The sequence below is a fragment of the Thalia democratica genome, chromosome 9 (assembly GCF_965202585.1).
Source record: "Thalia democratica chromosome 9, ktThaDemo2.hap1.1, whole genome shotgun sequence".
Classification (NCBI taxonomy): Eukaryota; Metazoa; Chordata; class Thaliacea; order Salpida; family Salpidae; genus Thalia; species Thalia democratica.
The window spans coordinates 27,169,654-27,190,161 of record NC_139173.1 but is presented as its reverse complement, the minus strand read 5'-3'; the positions used below and the strand labels follow the sequence as shown (position 1 = coordinate 27,190,161).

The window sequence follows — 20,508 nt, the reverse complement described above, 5'->3', positions numbered from 1 at the left end:
AAAATTGTTCACTTATCTTATTGTATCAATGTTGTGAGCAAGACCACAGACACACATAAATAAATACTGCATTTTAAAAACAGATTTAATCAAGTCAGTTGTTTAATTTTTAATTCAATTAATTTCATCGTACAACAAAATACAAGCTTTCAAATTTAACCCAGTTACATATAAATACCGAAAGCTATCCCAAATTACTTGTGAAATATTAATTAGTTATGTGCAATAAACTTACAATACAAAAAAGGCTTAATATAGCAGTATAACAATCTTAGATTAAAACCTGATTATTTGCAGTGTGCATACGAAACAGGAGTAGAGTGACATTTTGTCTTTTTCGCCTTCCTGGTTCATCAGGTCTTCCCTGAGCAACTTCAGCAGAAAGTTCAAACCGTCCACTCGCATGAAAAACTTCAAGAATTCTTCCTGTGATAACACATGCATTTGTTGTGCAAAATGTGACTCAACCATATTTTTTCGTAACACAACAGAGTTTAATTTTTATAAAAAATATGATGGAAATCGAATTTAACTTGTGGTTGTCATCTATTTTGTATATGCATTGATCAAACTATATATAGATCTAAGAATTACTTATACTTTGATAAACATGTATGCAATTGTGCTCCACGTTAATGAGCTACAACTGCAAAAAACGCATGACACTTTTTTTTCTTATCCTTTATACTTAAAATGCAACATTAAAGAGCTGCAACTTATAGCTGATTTTTGTATTTTGTTATTTACTATTATTAAAATTATAATTCTCACTCACTTCAGTTTCGATGAGGTGGCCTAATGTTTCCAGCTTGTAGCGCAGCGTGAACAGATTGATCTGGCCATTCTGCTGCGTGGAGAGAATCCTTCTCATGGCAACCTTCACTTCTGACACTTGAGAACTCGAGTCTCCGCTTCCGTTCAAATCTTTATTGTATATTTGTTTTGGAATTATTTTGTTATTTTGATGTTCAAGTATCATAATTTTATTTAGCAACGGACAATATGTGTTTGTTTTAAGTTTCAAAATAGAGCTTATTTTTTAGCTTCATTGTTAGCTTTTCTATTCTAAGCTTTTTACTTTCAAAAGCTTAAAATTCTAAGAATTAAATCATCAGGTGAAGTACAGTATTCGCTTCGACAATTAAAAATGCTTGTAGTTTGCATTATTACTGCAATTACACTTTTAATTGCTTCAACTTTGTGCAGCTTTTATCACTTAACATCCTTATTAACTTTTAAAACTAATACGTAAGTACTTTTTATACTTCCTTGTAACACAATTTACTGCTTAAAATTTTAGCATAAAATACATTAGAAAAGAAACTAGTTTAAAATGCATTACAGAAGAGTTCTGTTAAAAATGTTTAATGAGCTATACCTAAAGAAAACCCTTATTTTACAGACAATAAAATATTTTTTCTTTTAATTGAAACTAACCATAAGTAAGGAGGTTTTTGAATTGTCTTAGCAATGCAGGGCAAGTGGGCATTTTGTCCAATATACTTTTTATCTGGCAGTTTACGCTCACGTTATCACTAGAAGAGAGCTTGAACAAAAAATCGTATATTTTTCCGTTTTCGCCCTTGGCTAGCAAGTATGAAGGCAGTGGTTCACCCTGAAATTGTTTTAAAATTAATAACAAATTCAAGACTTTGTACCCGTAACTGCCTACAAGTATTTCAACAACTCTTCGCTTTGAACACGTTTTTAAATTAGTCGCTTAAAAACGCATTAATTATTTGTTGTTGTTTGAAGTACTACAAGCTTCAGAAAAGATCCAACTCAAAAGAAAAATTCTAAAGAAACTTAATAGACTAATAATTTTAACATAAACATTAAAAAAATTCTTATATGCTTATCTTAATATAAAAATCAACTTACCACACCGAGCAAGTTGGGAGCTGTTCTTCTGTTCCTCACTGTAATGATTTTCAATTTCTGCAAAAAAAAAAACATCAGTTGTGTTCATTTTACCATCTGCTTTGAAATCAACTTTTTTTTTTATTTAACAACTTTACGACTAAAACTCACCATCTTGTTGCTGTTGTTTGTGTATCTGGAGATGGGATTCCTCTCATTCTTCAGCTTCCTGTCGTAGTGGGTTTCCAAACTGACGTTCCTGTAGTCCCTCCCGCACCCCTCGGCCGCCATCTTCAAAAACAAGATTTGTTTGACTTAAACTCAAAAAACGCAGGTTCTTAAAACAAGCTAGAAGCGCATTCAATCAATAATGCGTACGCTTAGTTTTAATGTGTAAAATTACCTTATTGTCAAGTACCACAACAAGTTAGTTGGCTGGAATCGCCAACAGAATAAAAATGTTTAATTGGAACAATTTGAATTAATTAAAAATTTCAAAACTTTTATTTATAATATTCATGAACATATCATTCTTTAAAACTTCAAATCATTTTTGTTTCAAACACGAGCTAGTTTTTTTTTTAAACTATCACGCTAGCTTTTTTATCAACCCTTCTCAAGCTCAAACACGGTGCAGTCAATTTAAACATTCAAGTAAAAATCACAAACCAAATTCCTTATAAATAAACTTTCTAAGACTTATTTTATAACTTTCATAATCAAAATATTCTTTAAAACGTCAAACCATTTTAATTTTGAAGACGGGAAATATTCACATACATGTTATTACTTTACGTAATTTTCAAACCTTTTTTAGTTAGAGCAAGGGGTAATTTGATCAATAGCTTACTTTATAAAACTTTACGATAGTCTATTTAAGAAACTTTGAACTACAATATACAACAGCAATATTGCAAGCAACCATTTTAATTTTGAAGACGGGGTAGTTGGATGCGGCGTGGAACCTGAAGGCCTGGTATTCCCTCGTCCCCTGAACGTCGAACTGCACCTCCGAGCTCTCGTACGCCAGGTAGTGGCACGTCGCCCTGAGCTCGTGGTGGTCGTACTCGCACTCCGATTCGCTGACGTACTTGTTGATCAGGCCCAGGATTCGCTCCGTCTTGTCGCGCTTCAGTGCGCTGCGGTTGGGAGAATGATAAGACTTAATAAGGTTAAATTAATCAAATCAAAATTAATAATTAAATTAAATAATCTTAGTGTTGTAAAATCTTATTAAATGTCTGGTTAAAAAAAGTTTATATTCGTCACTGAGGAACTAGAGGTGCTGGAGTAAGACTTTACTTAATAAAGGGTTTAAAAATTTCAAGTTGCTTCATTCCACATTTTATCTATCATAACAAACTGAGCACATTTATTGGATTGTGTGAAAAAAGTCATTGAAGAATATTTTTTATATTTAGATTAATTAAAAAACCTCTTTTGAGTGTCGATGTTTGGCATGGTGCTGTTGATTGCCACTTTAGCCGCGTTCGCTGCACTCTTCGCCAACACACCTTCGTCTTCTTCCATTTCCTTCAATTATTAAAATAAATTAATATATATACACATAACATGGGTAGTAGCAATAACTTTAAAAAGTCCAGAAACCATAAACCTAATTACAGAGTCTCTTTGAAACAGCCAGAGATTCCAAAAATTAGCCTGACTTTTTGAGTAAAACTTTTTTTTATCTATACAAAATCCAAAAACTAATTTAACTTAATTTCAATCAAGCTTTGATACATAAAACAAAATGACATAACGATACCTAGAAAAAATATAAAAACTTGTAATTAAAAACTTTGGTTTCGAGGTCATAAAAGCTAGACTGAGATTTAGTAAAAAAAAAAAAAAAACTAGCCCTGAGTCTCTAAACAATTCTCAGTTAAGTTAAAACTAACTCTAGTCGGCCTGAGTGTACAGAAACTTTGCATGAAGCTGAAGTAAAAAACAAAATGCATTGGTTTCGGTACGCAATCATCTCAACATAAACTACCACCTACAAATGTGCTAATTTCTGACCTGCAGCCGGCTCAAGCACTTCCGGAAGAACTTGTTGTGCAGAGCCAGAGTTTTAAAATAATTATAAGAGAAGTTATACAAGTCGGAGTGCGTGGTTGAAAAAAAAAACAGTCAGTTACATTCAAAAAACAAAGATTTTTGTATGAGACCATTATTTTGTTGTGGTCAGTGAAGTACAACGCAGAATAAAATTTTTACCACATTACCATCTACAAGTCTAACCTGCAGCCGGCTCAAGCACTCCCGGAAAAACTGGTTGTGCAGCGCTGTCGCGTTCCTCCTTAGGTCCTGGTTGCACTTGACGAAGTGGTAGTCGACCAGCTTGTTCTTGGCGCTGCTTATCACCTCCTTGTTGCCGCAATGGAGCAGCACCTTCCACAGGTACTCGATCCCGATCAAATCGGTGTCGGCGACGGTCTGTGTGAAAGCGTGGTTTATGATACTTTTATAGAAATAAACAGAATCTTAAGTTTGTCAAGTAAATATTAAACAATAGTAAATGGTTCCGATCAGATGGTGGTTTCAACTGTCTGTAAATATATGTCAATTTATAACAACAACTATGTGGAATTAAACACATTAATAAGTATGTTACGTGAATGTAATAATAGATAAGGGTTCCAATCAGATGGTTTCAACTGTCTATAATGTATATGTTGATTTGTTAACTTATAGAAACTTACAAAAATTCAATTACATTTAAAGCTGTGTAGCTTTGGTAAGTGGTTCAAAAATAGAATAAATTTCACTTCTACTAAAAGTAATGCTCACCACGATTCAACACATCACTTGTGGCAGTTGGAAAAATAAAATTTACCAAACTTTTTGTTTCCAAAGGGAACCAGTTAAGACGGTGGTGTTAAAAAACTATTTCTTACCAGACAAGGTATTTTTTGAACACGATTTATTATTTTTAGTATTTTATCAAGCTCACTCACAATCTTTTTATCTGCCTCCGTTAGCTTTTCTTCGTGCAAATTGGCGGTTTCGAGGTACTTCAGGACGCAGTTGAACATTTTCTTGTTCAAGTTGACCGGGTCCAACTTCAAGAGTCGCTCCCTGTTAAAAAATATTGTTGTAAGAAAACATTGAAGACTAAACTGGAATTTTTCTATTGATTTGTTAACTGGGCGTGTTGAAAATTGTAAAATGAATAAAATAATGTAGAAATAAAATGCTATCCTAAAATATAAGAGAAATAAAATTTGGCGTTTTATACGCATTTATAAAATTTTTGAAAACAATTTACTATTAAAAACTCAACCTTTAAAATACTACTTTAAAGAGCAAATTATTTTATTCAACATTTATGTTTATTCAACATTCAATAAAAAACTCACCTGAAGAAATTATCCCGAACATCATCTTCCAGATCCTCGATCAGCCTTTGGAAGAAAAAGCAGCATACCGTCTTGTTGCTCTCGAATGAATCTCTGTTTAATTACATTGTTGATTTATAATATTCAACAAATAAGATGACAATCGTTGTATGAAATTTATTTTGATTATAAAAAGTTTTTTTTTAATTAGTTCTTAACGCAGTTCACCATGTTATACGCCTAAATGTTTTTTTAACTTTACATTTTCAAGTTATTCTAAAACCATAACTGTTTTGTTGTAAAGGCATTGAGTAAAAATGTCTAAAAAATAAATATTAATTTAATAGCTAACCTTTTCTCAAAACTTCAAACGCCATAATATTAATTACAGTTGCAAATTTTAGTTTTAATTCAATACATACTTTTACTACTTCTATGGGGCTTACCAGTATTTTTCTATCCAAAGTTTAACTTTTTTGTTCTGTACATAATAATCTTTGAATAACAATTATGGACTTTTTTACAGAAAACAATTTGAAGTTGAGAACTATATCAAATTGTTATTTTATATATTAAAAATTCAAAAAATCTCACTTTTGCCCGGCGATGGGGTCCCACAACTGCTGTACTTTCTCCCAACTCAAGTTGACGTCGCAGTCGTGAATGAGAAACTTCAGCAGGCTCAGGCGGCTGTCGAGGTTCTGTGAAGAAAGAAAATAATCTCTCGTTAGTTTTGTACACTACTGATGAGAGTTACTCGAAATATATTTAGTTTACTGAACTTAATTAACTGAAACATCTTAACAGGTATAAAATGTCAAAAGTAAAAGATTATTTAAAACCTTGAGATGGGCAAACCATAAGCTTTTCAAAGAGCTGCTTTACACGTTTTCAAACAGGTCAAAAGCGTTTATAAAAGACAATTTTTTACTTTGTTATAAAAATTATTATACATAGCTTGTTTCTTTTACTACAATATTTACTGAACTATATATAATTATATAAACTCATAAGGTATAAATATAATAAGTAGACTGTAAAAAACCTCATGATAATAAAACTATGAGCTTTTTAAGAGCTATTAAAATACTGCTTAAACATGTCAGAACTTTTTACATGAGGTCATGTTTTACGACTGTAACTACCATTCTGATGCATATGTTGTTAAATTTGTTTCATAAGTTACTTATGTAATAAGTGTATAGATGCCTAAAATTGATAAGTATGAAAAATAAGTGCATTAATTTTAAAAAATGTTATTACCAAAATAAACTTTCTGAATTTTATCAGGTTAGTAACGCATTAAAATTTTTAGAACGTTTTGAAGCTACAAATTTAATCTGTGTTTCTTAAAGCTGTAAATAAAAGGGAAATATTTTAAGTATGTATCTTTTCGTTAGTAATAACTTAAGAATTTAACTTGCATTTAAGTTTTGAAGGTGCAATATAAAACACTGCTGACGCAAAAATTTAATGATCAAAGCTTTAAAAACTCAAAATCATCAGTTTTTATGTTTTAGAATTTATTATCATTAAACTACATTGACCTATATAAATATTCTACGTATGTTCTCATATTTAGCTTATCTCTTATTTTTTTAACATCAACTCCAATTAAGTCATAAAAATTTTAACATCTGCACTGCCCAAGGATAACAATAACTCATAATTAAGTTTTATAAATTAAGTGTAATTATAGTGTACTTTTAAGCATTTAATTAAAAGTTTGTGACAAAACTTTATTCTCGCATAGTGAGAACGAAACTACGAAAAAAACAATAGGTAATCAACACTTTCAATTTTTTTTTACTAAAACTCATTTAATAATATTTATTATTATAAAATTATAACAAATAAATATATGATGTCCTGATTTATTTGTAAGCTTTTAAAAAGTTTAAAATTGATGAAAACAAATTTAATATGGATAAATAAAAACTCATTTCAAAATTAAAAACATTAATTTAACTAAAAATTTATAAATCAAGAATTTTTAAAAGCCTTTAATTCTTCAACAACAACCGACCTCAATTATCTTAAAACAATTTCCTATTTGCTAAACTAATTACATACCAAAAAAACTATCGGCATCGTTTATCAAAATAAGTACGACTTACTCACATTCATTTTTTATTCATTTTTTAAAAAAACTTAGTTTTGTAATGTTAATCATAAGAAAACTTTACACTCTAACTATAATATTTTCTAAATGCTTATTTATTTTTGATAATAATTTTATTACAAAACAAACAACTCACGGTCTTATGCGAGTGGGAATCCTGCACTATGACGGAATAGTCGGTGGCGACGGACGGGTTGTGCTTGGAGAAAGCCACCGCGGTCACGTGGTACCTCTCCATGCTCTCCAGTGTGACGTCACAGAGCCGCTCGCTGTTCGCCATCTCCCGCACCCGCGCCTTGGACTGCCTGTTGCCGAGCATTCTGGAGAGCAGGTTCCTCATGTGGTGGAGCGCGTGCACCTCGAACCTTTCCTGCGGTTTGAATAATAAAAAATATTGAGTGTTATTATAATATATATATATGAAAGTTGATTACAAGACGTAAAAGTTTTCAGAACTCTTAGCCCTTAAGGTGGGCTCTGTGTTGAAAAATTTATTTTATTAAGTTAATCAACTTATATCTACTTCATATATACTTATATATATATATATATCATGTACATATTATCCTATTAATATTTGATGAAGTGGGTTTTTTTTTTTCTCTGATACCCGGTAATAAATAGAATATTAATTCGCACTTTTATTACTATTATTTAATAACTATCTTTAAAATTTATTAAACTGTTATAGTATTTAGACAACTCATCAAACAAACGTTCCTGATGTCTTCTATGCACCTCCTGGCGAAGTTCAGCGTGAACTCCTCCCGCCTCTTGTACGCCACCTTCTCCAGCAACCTCCCGTGCTTCTCCAGCGCCGACTCCACCTGCTCCTTGCTCGTTCCTTCCCTGTGCGCGATGTTCCACAGCGACTCGAGCACCTGCGGAACGACCTGGGTGAAGAAACAAGAAAAAAGAGAAGATAAGAAACATGATGTTGGAAATAATTTTATATAGAGATTGTTGTTGATCTTTTATAAAATCGTTTGCCAATAGACTTTTTTTTTAATATTTTAGGACTGAGATACAATCACATATTTTAAACTTAGTATTTAAGTGTTTAAACAAGTTGTAGATCAATGACAAGGTTCACCAAGCTTTTTATTATTACTTATATCACGTGAATAAAATGTTCTCACATTCTCAACAGGGTAAAAACACAAGTCGCTATTATAGTATTTAAGCGTTAAAACAAATAATTTATCATTTAGCTTCACCAACCTTTTATTTATTTTTATTCTCGCGGTACTCATATATTTAAATTTCGCATGACTGAGATGTTCTCACATGCTCAAACCCAAGTTTTTACCTTGATAATTTATCATTCTTTTTTTATCAAATACTAACGGGACTGAGGTGTTCCGACTTGCTGCTCTCTTCCCCGCATTCTTCCAGGAAGGTCAGCACCTGGCACCTGCTTTCCTCGTCGCCGCTCGTCCACGTCTTGTTCACCAGTTCCAGCAAAGTTCCCGCCAACTCCTGGTTGAAGTTCTTGGTGGCCTTGGCGAGGATACTCCTCACGTTGGCGGCTTGCACGGGGGTGGTGTTCATCTGTTTGTGTTATGGATGGTTGATTAAAGATGCAGAAAACATATTTTTTTTTGTTAATTTTTTTTTTCATTTCTTTAGTGTTTTTATACGTTTTTAGATATAAGGGAAATATTTTTTTCTTCTATAAAAAGTAAATAAAGTTTATATTTTTATTGACTGTTCTGTGTATTTATTTTGCAATAAATTAAATACAGTTTTTTTTCTTTGCAGGTAAATTCACAAGTATGTTTTATAACTCAACTAAAACACATACATCTCATTCGTTTTAAATTTTTTGTATGCACTCAAATTTTTTTTTTCAAAAACAACTTTTTCTACGCTTTACAAACGTGCAACTTATGCAACAAACGAACCTGCGCTTCCCATATCTTGGCGAGGTTGTCGGCCTTCAAGCTGCCGCCGACGAAAGACACGATCTTGCCCGTGCCCTCGCTCACCGCCTGCTTGTCCATCATGTTGGAATCCAAGGCGAGCTTTATGATGCCCTCGTCCTGCAGCCAGTTCCTGAAATCTCCCTCCTCCAGGTCGTACTCGTCCCGGGACAGGAATTTGAAGGTTTCGATGATGGCGGTCAGCTGGAATGTGTACACAGTTAGAATAAGGACTTTTACTTTTATTTATAAAAGATATAAACCAAAAAAATCATGCTTTTTTTAAATTTTTTAAATAGATAAATGCTTCCATCTGAAACAATTTCAGTTAGAATCACGGTTCTCACTGAAAATTTAAATACAAACTTCCAAAAATTTACAGATTTGTTTTAATTATTTTTTCTCTGATTATCTGCATGTAGCTGAAATGATTGCGGTTGGAACTTAATTTACTCGCAGACGCGTTTCACTTTCTTTTTGGTGTTTTCAAAACATTTATTCAACACCAAATCATCAACCAAATCATAAATGAGAAAATATAACAAGTTAGCATCGAACCTGGCAGAGGGCGTCCTTGATGGTGGCCAGGCTGTCTGAGCAGGTCAGGCACAGCTTGATGTAGTTCAGCCTGACACCGTTCAAGTCTTCCATGTCGTCGGCATGGAACTTCTTGTAGATCGGCCGCAGCATTTCCAAAATTTCGTTCGTGTTCCTACGCACCTGTTTGATAATTTTGCATGTGTGTTTGGTAAATTACGTGTTAAATTTTATCTTATCATCTTACGTCAACTCAACCAAGTTTTCTAAATAAAAATTAATCGATATTTAATTTTACGGCCGATGTAAAATAAGTGCAACAGCACAAGTATAGATATTAGTATTAACTGACATGAAAACAACTTTGCTAAAACTTTTTTTTTTCAAAAACTTAAAATATTTTTAACAGAGATCCAAACGAAAAAACTTTGTTTCAGTATAGAGCATAACAACAAAACATTATTTTTTATCTTAACAAAAAAAATCGTTTTTATTACTTTAGGTTTTATATACGTTTTTGATAAAAGAGGAACAATGTTTTTTTTTAACCAAATAACAGGTAAGACAAAAACCTTGTTCTGCATGCAATCCTCGCACGAGAACTCGCCGACATACGAAATGAGAAAAAAATTACTTTTTTACATACGCTTTTGATATAAGAGAAAGAATGTTTTTACATAAAAACTAAATAAAGACAAAAACCTTGTTCTGCATGCAGTCCTCGCACGAGAACTGGCCGATGAAGGCGTTGTAGTAATCTACGAACGGCTCCACCACGTCCCTCGTGTTCTCCTCGTTCAGGAACTGGCACGCCGTGCACATGGGCTTCAGCGCGTGCTTGTAATAATCAATCACCTCCACCTTCGCCTTCGCCTGTTGCTTCAGCTCCTTCTCCTTCCGCTTCTTCTGTCGCTCCTCTCTCATCCTCGCGCGCTCTTCCTCCGTCATGTCGGCTTCCGCTTCTTCTTGGTGGCCGTTCGCGCTCTCGAGAGGATTCTTGTCCTTTATCTTGGCCAGCTCGTTGTGAAAAGAGTTTTTCACGGCAGACAGCATTTCTTCCGGGCCGTCCTGTTATGAGATTATTTCATTTGAGTGAATATTTTTTTGATGGTCAAAACTTTATTTGGTTTATATGGAGCGGGAGTCGGCAGCATTTTCCAAAAACCAAAATTTTACCAAAATACTAAATTAAAAAAACTAGTTTGGGTTTTCATTTTTTATCGCACAACTATCAACTGGTTAGATAACAATAAGAAATAAAAATAACTTTCTTAAATAAAAAGTGTTATGCTTCAATTAGAATTAAGATCTTTATGTTAACATTTTTATGGGTTTTTGTATCGCAGATTAGGTAACAATTAAGTTACGTTCATAAACTATGTCGGTTTTTAAGCGATAGATTAGATTACACTTAGTACAGAGTTTTACTTTTAAAATGCAAAATTACAATGAGCTAGTTGAAATAAAAAGTTGAATTTGGCCAGCCGCAACTGATCCCTGATTTAGAGCAAAAACGTTTTTTTTTTCAGTGATTTTTTTTCTTTTCACTGTCTGTTTTCCACTTTCATCTCAACACTTTACAAAAGACCCCACTTTTTGCTCAAAAACACAAACGCCAAACTGAATACCTACGGCTGTTTTCTCTCCTCATTAGAGCTTATTAAAGACAAAACATAAAACAATTTTACATATATATATAAACAGACTAAGTATACAAAAAACTATAAAAATAACCTTAGATTTGTATCTAAAACAACTGATCACCCCTTGAAAGAAGTTGTTGATCAATACTTGAAATAAAACACGGGTCGACAGGTCAAAAAAGGAGCGATTTTTATGTGCTTTAAAAAACATATTTAAAGACAATTTTTTTGAACAAAAATTTTAGGCGATAAACTATCCTTTAAAAATAACACTAAACTTTTATTTATGTGTTTTCGTGAACATTAATATATTAAACTAGTTGAAAAAAATTTAATGTGGCCCGCGGGTCGCAGTTTGCCGACCCCTGATATAAAACAAACTTGTAAAACAAAAAAAAACAATTACCAATGTAAAGAAGTCGTTTATGAGCGTGAGCAGCCACCCGAACTTGTTGAACTCGGTCACGCCAGGCACCTCGCAGTAGGGCACGTCTTCAGGGCACACCCTCTTCTTGCGGTTCTTCTCGTTCCAATCGTTGCTCGGATCGAATATCTGTCGTATTTTTTGTTACTGTTTTTGTTGTGTTTTAGAAAAACATTCACTCTTGTATCAAACATCTGTCATAATTAAATTTAAAAAAAAATCAAGTATTTTGTACCAGTTGTATTAACTCTCACTTTTGAAAGCGCCACATAAAATGAGGTCAGCCAGTGGTCTTAAAAGAAAAATCTTAAATTTTGACCCACGACTTACAGACGGTTCATTGTCAAATTTTTACTGATTGTATTGTGTTTTTTAGTTTTATAATTTCAACATTCAAGTTTTGAACCACGATCGGCTAATACAAATTTATATCTGCTTGCAAGCGTGCTCTCGAGAAGTACTATATAATTTATTTTTTACAAAAATGAGATACAATTTCAAAAACGACTATAATGAAATTTAAAAAAAAACGAGCATAATTACAAGGAAATATACAACTTGAAGTAAAACTACCGCACAAGCTTTTTATACAAAAAACAAAAAACATATAAAAACCACTGTAATGAAATAAAAAAAACGAGCATAATTACAAGGAAACATACAACTCGAAGTAAATCTACCGCTCAAGCTTTTTATACAAAAAACAAAACAATTTTTTATAAAAACAAATCAAACACACAACTCACCATGGCGAGGGTCTCGAGCAGCTTCCAGGGGAAATTTTGGTGCTTCAGCCTCTCGACCACCAGGCGTATGTACCGGCTGCATATGGGCCGGATGCTCTCTTGCACTTCCCACTCCCAGCTGTTGTGGTAAGCGTAATTACCACTACTTTATTCGTACAAAAATATCGGGTTAATTATTTGCTTTTTGAAAGTTTTTATCAAGCTTTAGAGTTAAAATTCAAACTACTTCGTGTATGTTGTTATTTGGTTGTAATTTTTAATTCAGTGAGTTAATTTGCTTTAGTCTTAAGATTTGTTTTTATTTGGTTACATAGTTTGTTACAAGAGTTTATCAACATTTAATATCTTATTAATTTTATATATACTATTCATAACTTAACAATTAATCATAAAATTTTTTTATTTATAATTAATTTATTAATAAAAGCCAACCCGCGCACTCCACCCTTCATGAGTTTTTGGAAGCACTCGTGCACTGTGGTGTTGATGAACTCGTCTAGAAGCGAGTCGCCGTGAAAATCGTCTGTTGTTATAATACACACCATATCATACAGTTATTACAAAGATACTAGTTAACTACTAGCAGCTTGTGAAGATTGTAATGATAAGCTTGCTAATTAATAACCACTTTTTTGTTAATCACTTTTTACTAGAGACTACATTGACGTAATGAAGGAACAACTATTGCATTAGTTTTTTCTTCTTTGATTTGATTTAATTGTATTACAATCTTGATTAAAAAATAAATAGTAGACAAATCCGACTCGATGAAACAAAACAACTACTTCTTCCCACTATATAATCAACAGTAAATTTCAATCAAACAAACCCATTTGGACGAGGTCGGTGGCGGAGCTGAGGCACAGGGCGAGTTCCTCGTCGTCTTTCACAGGAACAACCCAATTGTGGCAGGTCACTTTGCGCTTGAGCTTGTTGTAGGACGCCGAAGCGAAACTGCCAATAGGGTCCACCTCGTCAGCTGAAGATGTTATAATTATATTTATGTGAAAAAATTTATGTTTGCTGTTAGAGCTCTTTTAAGTATTTAAATGTATAGTTTGTAAGCAGACTGTATTTGTGCCCAAACTATTTTAATTCATTTTCAATGGCTGTAGATGGAAATTACCTTATTAACTTTTAAATAACTAATGATATATTACTTACAGAAAAGTTAGGCGTATTTATTTTGCTCATTAAGCGTTTTTGTGTTTATAACAATTTTTCCAGGTCAAATATTGTAATACTTTAATTTAATTTGTTAAAATATTGTAACACTTTAATTTAGTTTGTTAAAAAATTGTTGGTATAAAAATTAGACAGAATTGTTTTTCTGATCACTAGTTTTTTGTATATAAAATTTTTTCCAGTACAAATATAAAATACTTCATTTATTTCATCTATAAACAAGTTTTGTTGTAATTATGTTTTAATAACAGCAAGATGCATACCTCCATATATCCCTGGGTTTCCTTCTTGATCTAAGAAAATTTAACTAAGTAAATTAACTATTTGTAAATATAATTAAATAAATTCACAAATCAATAAGATTTTATTTCTAACAATTTTTTTTCAAATTTAAAACGTTTAAATAGTTACTTTTTTATATAGTTTAACGTTATCTACTTTAAGTATGTAGTTTTGGCTACAGGGTGGCCAAATGTTGTTGAGAAATTTCTTTTGGGTTTTCTGAGTTCCTTCCAGGTTTATAAAAATACACATGTTTTAGGTCTATTTTTAGTTTAAATTAAGCTTGAGGTAAAAAAACTGTGTTGAATAGTACAATAACATTGAAAAGGTACTGTAAGGCTGTTTTAAATGTGTTTTTTGATAAAAAAAACTTTTTGATGGCAACAAAGTAATTTTAACTATATGATAGATTTTTTGTTCCAAATTAAAATTTTATATATTTAACATGTATTTTTTTTTAATTTCAAGTTTTCTCAAGTTATTTTAGACTAAATTGTAAATTTCAAGGTTTTGGCCACCCTGAAGCTAGGAATTCGTCCATCAAAAGTGCTTTAAACAGTTTCTTGTTAATGCTTAATACTTATAACTGTGTGATTAATTGTAAAAAATTAAAATAAGTTTGTGATAAAGAAAAAATGTTATTTTTATTGACATAGTCCAAGCTTACAGAAATTAGCTTCAGATAGTTTATCATTCTTACAAAAATAGAAGTATATTTTACAAATTTTGTTACACTAAATACTTTGAATTAAAGTACTTTAGTATCTATCTTGAACAAAGATACAGCTAAAAAACTAATTACACTTATTTAAACTTAATCGAAAGTTTTTTTATATTTTAAAATCTTAGTTTGCATACTTATAGCTGTAGGTAGGTAAAATTATTGGTTGATAGTAGTCATAAGTTACCAAAACAACTAATATTTCTCTGTAACTTTTGTTGAAATAAAAGATAACATTATAAGGTAAAAAATGCTTTTTTCAAAAACATTCTGTGAATAAATAAAAACTTTATAGGGTGTTTTAAAACAAAAAGTTGGGGGTTATCCAGCAACTAAAAAAAATAATTTGTGAGCTGTAATGTTTTTCCACAAATTAATTTTATTTAAACTAAATTGTTGTTGAAATTAAACGTTTCGTTTATACAGATGCAAACCAGTATATTGTGTTATTATTTTTCTGTATATTCCTAAACTGACTTTATACAAACAAAAAGTGCACAGTGAATACAGGGTTCCCACTAAATTTCAAAAAAAATTATAAGAAATCCATAAAATATAGCAAATTTATAGGGAAATTACCGAAAAAAAACAATGAACTTTAAATGTTTTATACATATTTTTGAGATAAATAAAGTAAAATATGTCCTTAACCAGTTATAAGCACAGTTTTAATAAGAAATTTACGAAAGTTCAGGGACTTTTGAGCTCTAATTTTACTTAAATAAGCAAACTTTAGATAAATTTTGTTTTATATAAAAATGGAAAAAAATTATTCACTAGGTGGCGCCAAACAGTCAGTTTTGTACTGAGATTGCAAAGAATTTGATTAAAAAAAAATTAAATTATTATTAAAAACTTCTAGGTGTTTTTCACCATGCGGCATTGCTGTTTTAGCTTTTAAATTTCAATCATCTAACAAAAAAAACGTAATTTGTATACGAACTTTCACTTATTTAAAAATTTTTATATGGATTTATAGGAATTTTTCAGAATATTTCAAATTTATAGGGAAGTGGGAACCCTGTTAATATGCTTAACTTAAAGTATCTAAGTGAAATGAAATCAAGGAATTTTTCAAACGTGAATATTCATAACCTTGAAATGTACTTTCCGGAAAGCTAGAAAGGTCAAAAGGTATGGGTGATATGCGTGCTTTGGACTTGTCACGAACTAATAAAAGTAACTTTATTAACAGGTTAGCATTGATAAACTAAACATTAAATTTATTAAACCACAGCAAATGATATGTCAGATAAAAATATGTTATTTATACGTTACTGCAAATTTAACTCTAAACTATTTGTCTTACTTATAAAGAAACTAATTTAATTTTTAACCAACCTAAGCATACATTTTAACACTAAACTAACTTCCAACACAGAAAAACATCTTAAACTACCAGTTATCATACTAAAATTAGAATTATACAAAAGATGAAACTAACTTTCGTCAGGAATTGGGCTTGGGTATGCAGGCGGCGGATTGTATGGCCTGAAAAAAAAATCATTTGATCAGTTGCGTTTATTTGTCAGGCATCTACCTAGTTTTAAAAGGTAACAACCATTGCAGTAATTAATTCCAACAACTACTTTCAAATTAATTAAGCTTGATAAGCTTTAAACTTTTAATTTTTCAATAAACTTTTTATTATAATCTAAATGTTCACACATAATTGCCATTTAAGCCTAGTTTAATCAACAGCTTTAACTTTAAAATTTAATGGACTTATATAAAACTAAGTGATTCCTTTGTTTTCCTTACTAACCATTGCTTAAACATTGAATAAACTTGATAATAACAAATTAGTTTAATTTTCTTAAAATTCAAGTTTTCTGATTTTACCAATGTAAAAGAGCTAATTAAATATTAAAACTTAAAAACTATTTAACAAATTAAAACTATAATGAAAATTTTAAAAGGTGTGAAAACTTAAAGACTTTGTAATTCAAGACATTTTCCTTCTTATTTTTTATAAATCAAGAACAATCATATAAAACTACATACACTGTGTGTGGTGTCTTATCATATGCCATCAGCGTCGTGTTCACTGCTGTCTCGATGTCGTTGTTGTTTTCAAGCAGGGCATCCCGAGACGCCTTAGCATCAAACCCCATGTCTGGATCAAAATAATACAGGTTATTTGTTTTTTGCCATTTGAGTATTTCTAGTCAGAATTATCAATAAAATTAATTAAAAATTACATTAAACTTTCCAGGCATAACATACAAATACTACAAACTTAAGTTCAATCCTGATACTTTAAAAAAAAATGTTACATTTTCAATCATTTTACACAAAACTCTACTTTTGATATGACACCTTGAATCAACATTAAAACTACTATTCCTATAAGTTGTTTTTCAACTTGAATTTTTTACGCAAACAAACTCACTAATAAGCTTTGTAACATTTTCATCAAGCTGTTCGTCCTTGTCCATGTTTGTTTGTGAGCAGAAAAATTAACACAATAATTAAAGTTGACTTTGTACAGCAAAAAAAAAGTAATTCTGTATTTACACCAACCAAGTTAGAACTGCAATAATATTTTGAATGGTTAAAAGCAAGAAAGAATTAAATTGAAACTATTTAAAATTATTCAAATTTACTAAAATCTATTAACTCCTTTGTAAGTCAACAAGTCTTGTAAAAAATTTTACAGTTAATCACTTAATAATGTTTAACTATTTCTAGTAAACAAATTACTTCAACTTTTTTTTTAAATACCTTTTTTTATCTTTCACTAAATTTTTTAATTCCCACTTTTTAAGTGTATAGGGGGGTTCAACTTGACTTTTACAAATATCTTATTTTACAGAGTTTTATCTGAGCTATCAGATATTTTGAACTGCTTAAAAAACAAAGTAACTTTCGAGATATAAGCAATCAAAATCAGTCTGCTCAATAGATTCCTAATAAAATGTGCAAACCAAAAACAAGAAAAAAGACTTTCATTAAAAATTATTGTCTCCTTTATTTTTTAACCAACATTCTTTTAATTTTCACAGGAGATCCATTATTAAATTTAAATTAGATTTAATGCAGGAATTTTCTTAATTTTTAAAAATATATATTTAATATAAAACCACTTTTTTTATATTTTTATCTAAAATTTTTATTTTTTAATATTTTTTAAATTGCATCATCCAAATTTTTCAAAACTATAAAAGAAAAGTTTTCTGAATGTTTGAGGTTTCTAGCTCAAAAAATGAAGGAGAAGATAGATTTTTAAAAACTTTTTATTTTACCAACAAAATTAATTTCAAAAATGTCTGGTCTATGCGTTTTATTGGAAAATTTTTGTAAAAATTACAATATTTTAACAGTACATCAAATTGTATTTAAAACCGTATTTGAAATCCCAGAATGAAACGCATGAAAAAACGGATGAAATTTTAATATAATTAACATAAGGAGAAAATAAAGAGAATATAATTAATTCCTGATGTAATGTTAAATTAAGTTGAGAACATTGCTATATAAACCAGCCACAGAGAATGGTGGGGACATTCTAGCCACAGCCTGCTTCAGTGAACATGTTATTCCAGAATAGACATTTATATTGTTTTCTTGTGTTAGAAACTTTTTTAGTAATGCTACTTAATAGAAATATTTTTTATCACATTTCAAGTAGTTAAATCTTTATTTATTTATACATTCCTTAAGTATATTCCTGTTAGATTAAAACTTGTGTCAAAGTTCTGACCACATTTTAAGTATTTTTTAAAGTATGATGTTTTTTATATATTTGTTAGTGCTTGCATGGTTCTTTAATATGATTGTGTTTATTCATGTCATGCCTAGTTTTATATAGAGTAGCCATAAGTATTATTTTTATTGGTTTCAGTATTAGTTAGGTATATTTTATCATTAATTTATTTATTATAGTACAGGTTTTTAAAGTACACTACAAACTTAAGTTTGTACCAAAAGCATGTAGTTTCTACCTTAAGCTTTCATATAAAAGCCAATGTTATTTTATGGAACAAAATGTTGGAAACCCCCACACCCTTACTTTTTTTTTAAGTATTGTAGAATAGCTTGATAGTAGACAGTAAGAGATTTCTACTTGCTAGAACAAAATAAATAATGTTTTATATTTTTTTACGTTCATCAAGCTAAGTTAGTTTTACTCAAACAGCTCATCAGTGAAATAACTTAAAAAACTCTAATCAAAACAGACAGGTTTAACAAAAGTTTTTTGTAAATTTCTTCCATGTGTTCTTCCAGGTTTTTATAAAACTATTTTATGGTATAAATTTAAACTTGGGTTTAAAGAAAATTGTTTTAAACAGTATATAACATTGACAAGAATAAGTAAATCTATTTTTCATTTTTTAATAAAACAAATTAAATGATACAAAAATCTTATATTTTCATGATATCTATGTATAACCAAAATTTTGGTACTTGACAGGTGAAATTCTTTGAAATTCCAGGTTTTTTTTTTCTGAAATTCTAGGTTTTTTCAGACTGTTTTGCCTAATTTGTCAAATTTTAAGTTTTTTGGCTATCCCCATTAAAATAATATTTTTCTGTCAAATAAAATATTTTTTAATTAAAAATTTTCATTTAATGTACTAATGTAAAGAGCCCTTTAAATAAAAGTTTGTTTACTAATAAAAAAAATGTTATATTGATAATGTTCTTTTTTTTATTTAAAATATAAGACTTCTAGCTGTAAAAACAGTAGATATATTTCAAGTGAAATTAATTTTTTTTAGAAAACTGATAATAGTAAAAAATTTGCCAACACAATATTATCAAAAAGTTTTTTAGTTTTTCACAAATTAACTGTACCTGCTCAAACATTGTTTCAAGTTTTGATGATTAGTTTTAATACTTTCAACTAAGGAAATAGGGGTTGTAACTCTTTTTTATATAAATTAACATTGGCAAAAACTCAATTGTGCTGAGTGACTAAAAACTGTCCTAATTTACCTTAAACTGGTCAGAATCATCCTGAGTTTTTTTTTTTTTAAATCATTTTTTTAATTTTCAAATTAGTTTTCAGAGTAATATTTGATAAATTTTAAACAATTTGTAGCAAACAGATTTTTTATTTTTTGTAATTTTTTTTTTAATTGATTTTGTTATTTTGGTCATAATTTTTTATGGACTTCTGTCAAAATTTGTTTCCAACAAGTTATTTGAAATATTGAAAAGTATGTTTTTTTTTAATTTGAAGCAAATTGATTTAAAAATGAAGGAGATAGAACTATAGTAAAGTTTTGAAAAATATATGAACATTTGCATTGAAAAATTTTTATTTCAATTCAGGTTTATCAGTTTTTTTTTTTTAACTTGGTGTATCTCTAAAATTTATTGAAATTTCTTAGTTTTATAAAAGTTTCATTATAGTTATACTTCAAGTTTTGAATTAGGAACCAATATTAATTTTTGAAAAAAAAATTAATGAACCCCTGCCCCCACTATGCACTTAAGAGTAAAACTAAAACATGTATAAATTGTTTATTTTAGTGCTGGAAGAATAAAATACTTATTTATGTTGGCAAACAATAACAAAATACTAGTTAATATGCAAAATTTAAACATTTAAAAATTTAAAAGTTGCATACAGCAAGTTACAATGAATTAATTTTTACCTAGTCAGCAAGCTTTACTTTTATTTATGACAAGCATTTTCTTTTAATTTATATCCTTTGTAAGCTAATTTAAACTATCACTAACTTAAAGGCATTTTTTTAATATAGGTTCTCACATTAAA

At 30.1% G+C, this 20,508-nt stretch overlaps 1 protein-coding gene across 5 annotated transcripts in view; it reads right to left on the bottom strand.

The window, feature by feature from the left end:
* LOC145844694 (ubiquitin carboxyl-terminal hydrolase 24-like) overlaps positions 1-17,316 on the bottom strand; it is a 34,728-nt gene extending 17,412 nt beyond the window's left edge. For 4 of the 5 annotated variants that reach the window (XM_082952105.1, XM_082952106.1, XM_082952108.1 and 1 more), the window contains exons 1-25: positions 17,176-17,316; positions 16,788-16,899; positions 16,228-16,274; positions 14,044-14,073; positions 13,425-13,574; positions 13,028-13,118; positions 12,596-12,740; positions 11,832-11,978; positions 10,485-10,850; positions 9,804-9,965; positions 9,228-9,449; positions 8,671-8,874; positions 8,040-8,204; positions 7,460-7,693; positions 5,796-5,902; positions 5,223-5,315; positions 4,821-4,941; positions 4,105-4,299; positions 3,296-3,393; positions 2,783-2,999; positions 2,032-2,151; positions 1,882-1,938; positions 1,438-1,615; positions 776-924; positions 284-426 (exon numbers count right to left, since the gene is read on the bottom strand). In XM_082952105.1, coding sequence (XP_082808231.1) covers positions 284-426; positions 776-924; positions 1,438-1,615; positions 1,882-1,938; positions 2,032-2,151; positions 2,783-2,999; positions 3,296-3,393; positions 4,105-4,299; positions 4,821-4,941; positions 5,223-5,315; positions 5,796-5,902; positions 7,460-7,693; positions 8,040-8,204; positions 8,671-8,874; positions 9,228-9,449; positions 9,804-9,965; positions 10,485-10,850; positions 11,832-11,978; positions 12,596-12,740; positions 13,028-13,118; positions 13,425-13,574; positions 14,044-14,073; positions 16,228-16,274; positions 16,788-16,899; positions 17,176-17,221 — 3,599 coding nt within the window. In that variant the 5' untranslated portion in view covers positions 17,222-17,316. The remainder of the gene's footprint in view (positions 1-283; positions 427-775; positions 925-1,437; positions 1,616-1,881; positions 1,939-2,031; positions 2,152-2,782; positions 3,000-3,295; positions 3,394-4,104; positions 4,300-4,820; positions 4,942-5,222; positions 5,316-5,795; positions 5,903-7,459; positions 7,694-8,039; positions 8,205-8,670; positions 8,875-9,227; positions 9,450-9,803; positions 9,966-10,484; positions 10,851-11,831; positions 11,979-12,595; positions 12,741-13,027; positions 13,119-13,424; positions 13,575-14,043; positions 14,074-16,227; positions 16,275-16,787; positions 16,900-17,175) is intronic. The other variant, XM_082952107.1, reaches the window with a different exon arrangement.
* Between the last annotated feature and the right edge of the window lie 3,192 nt (positions 17,317-20,508).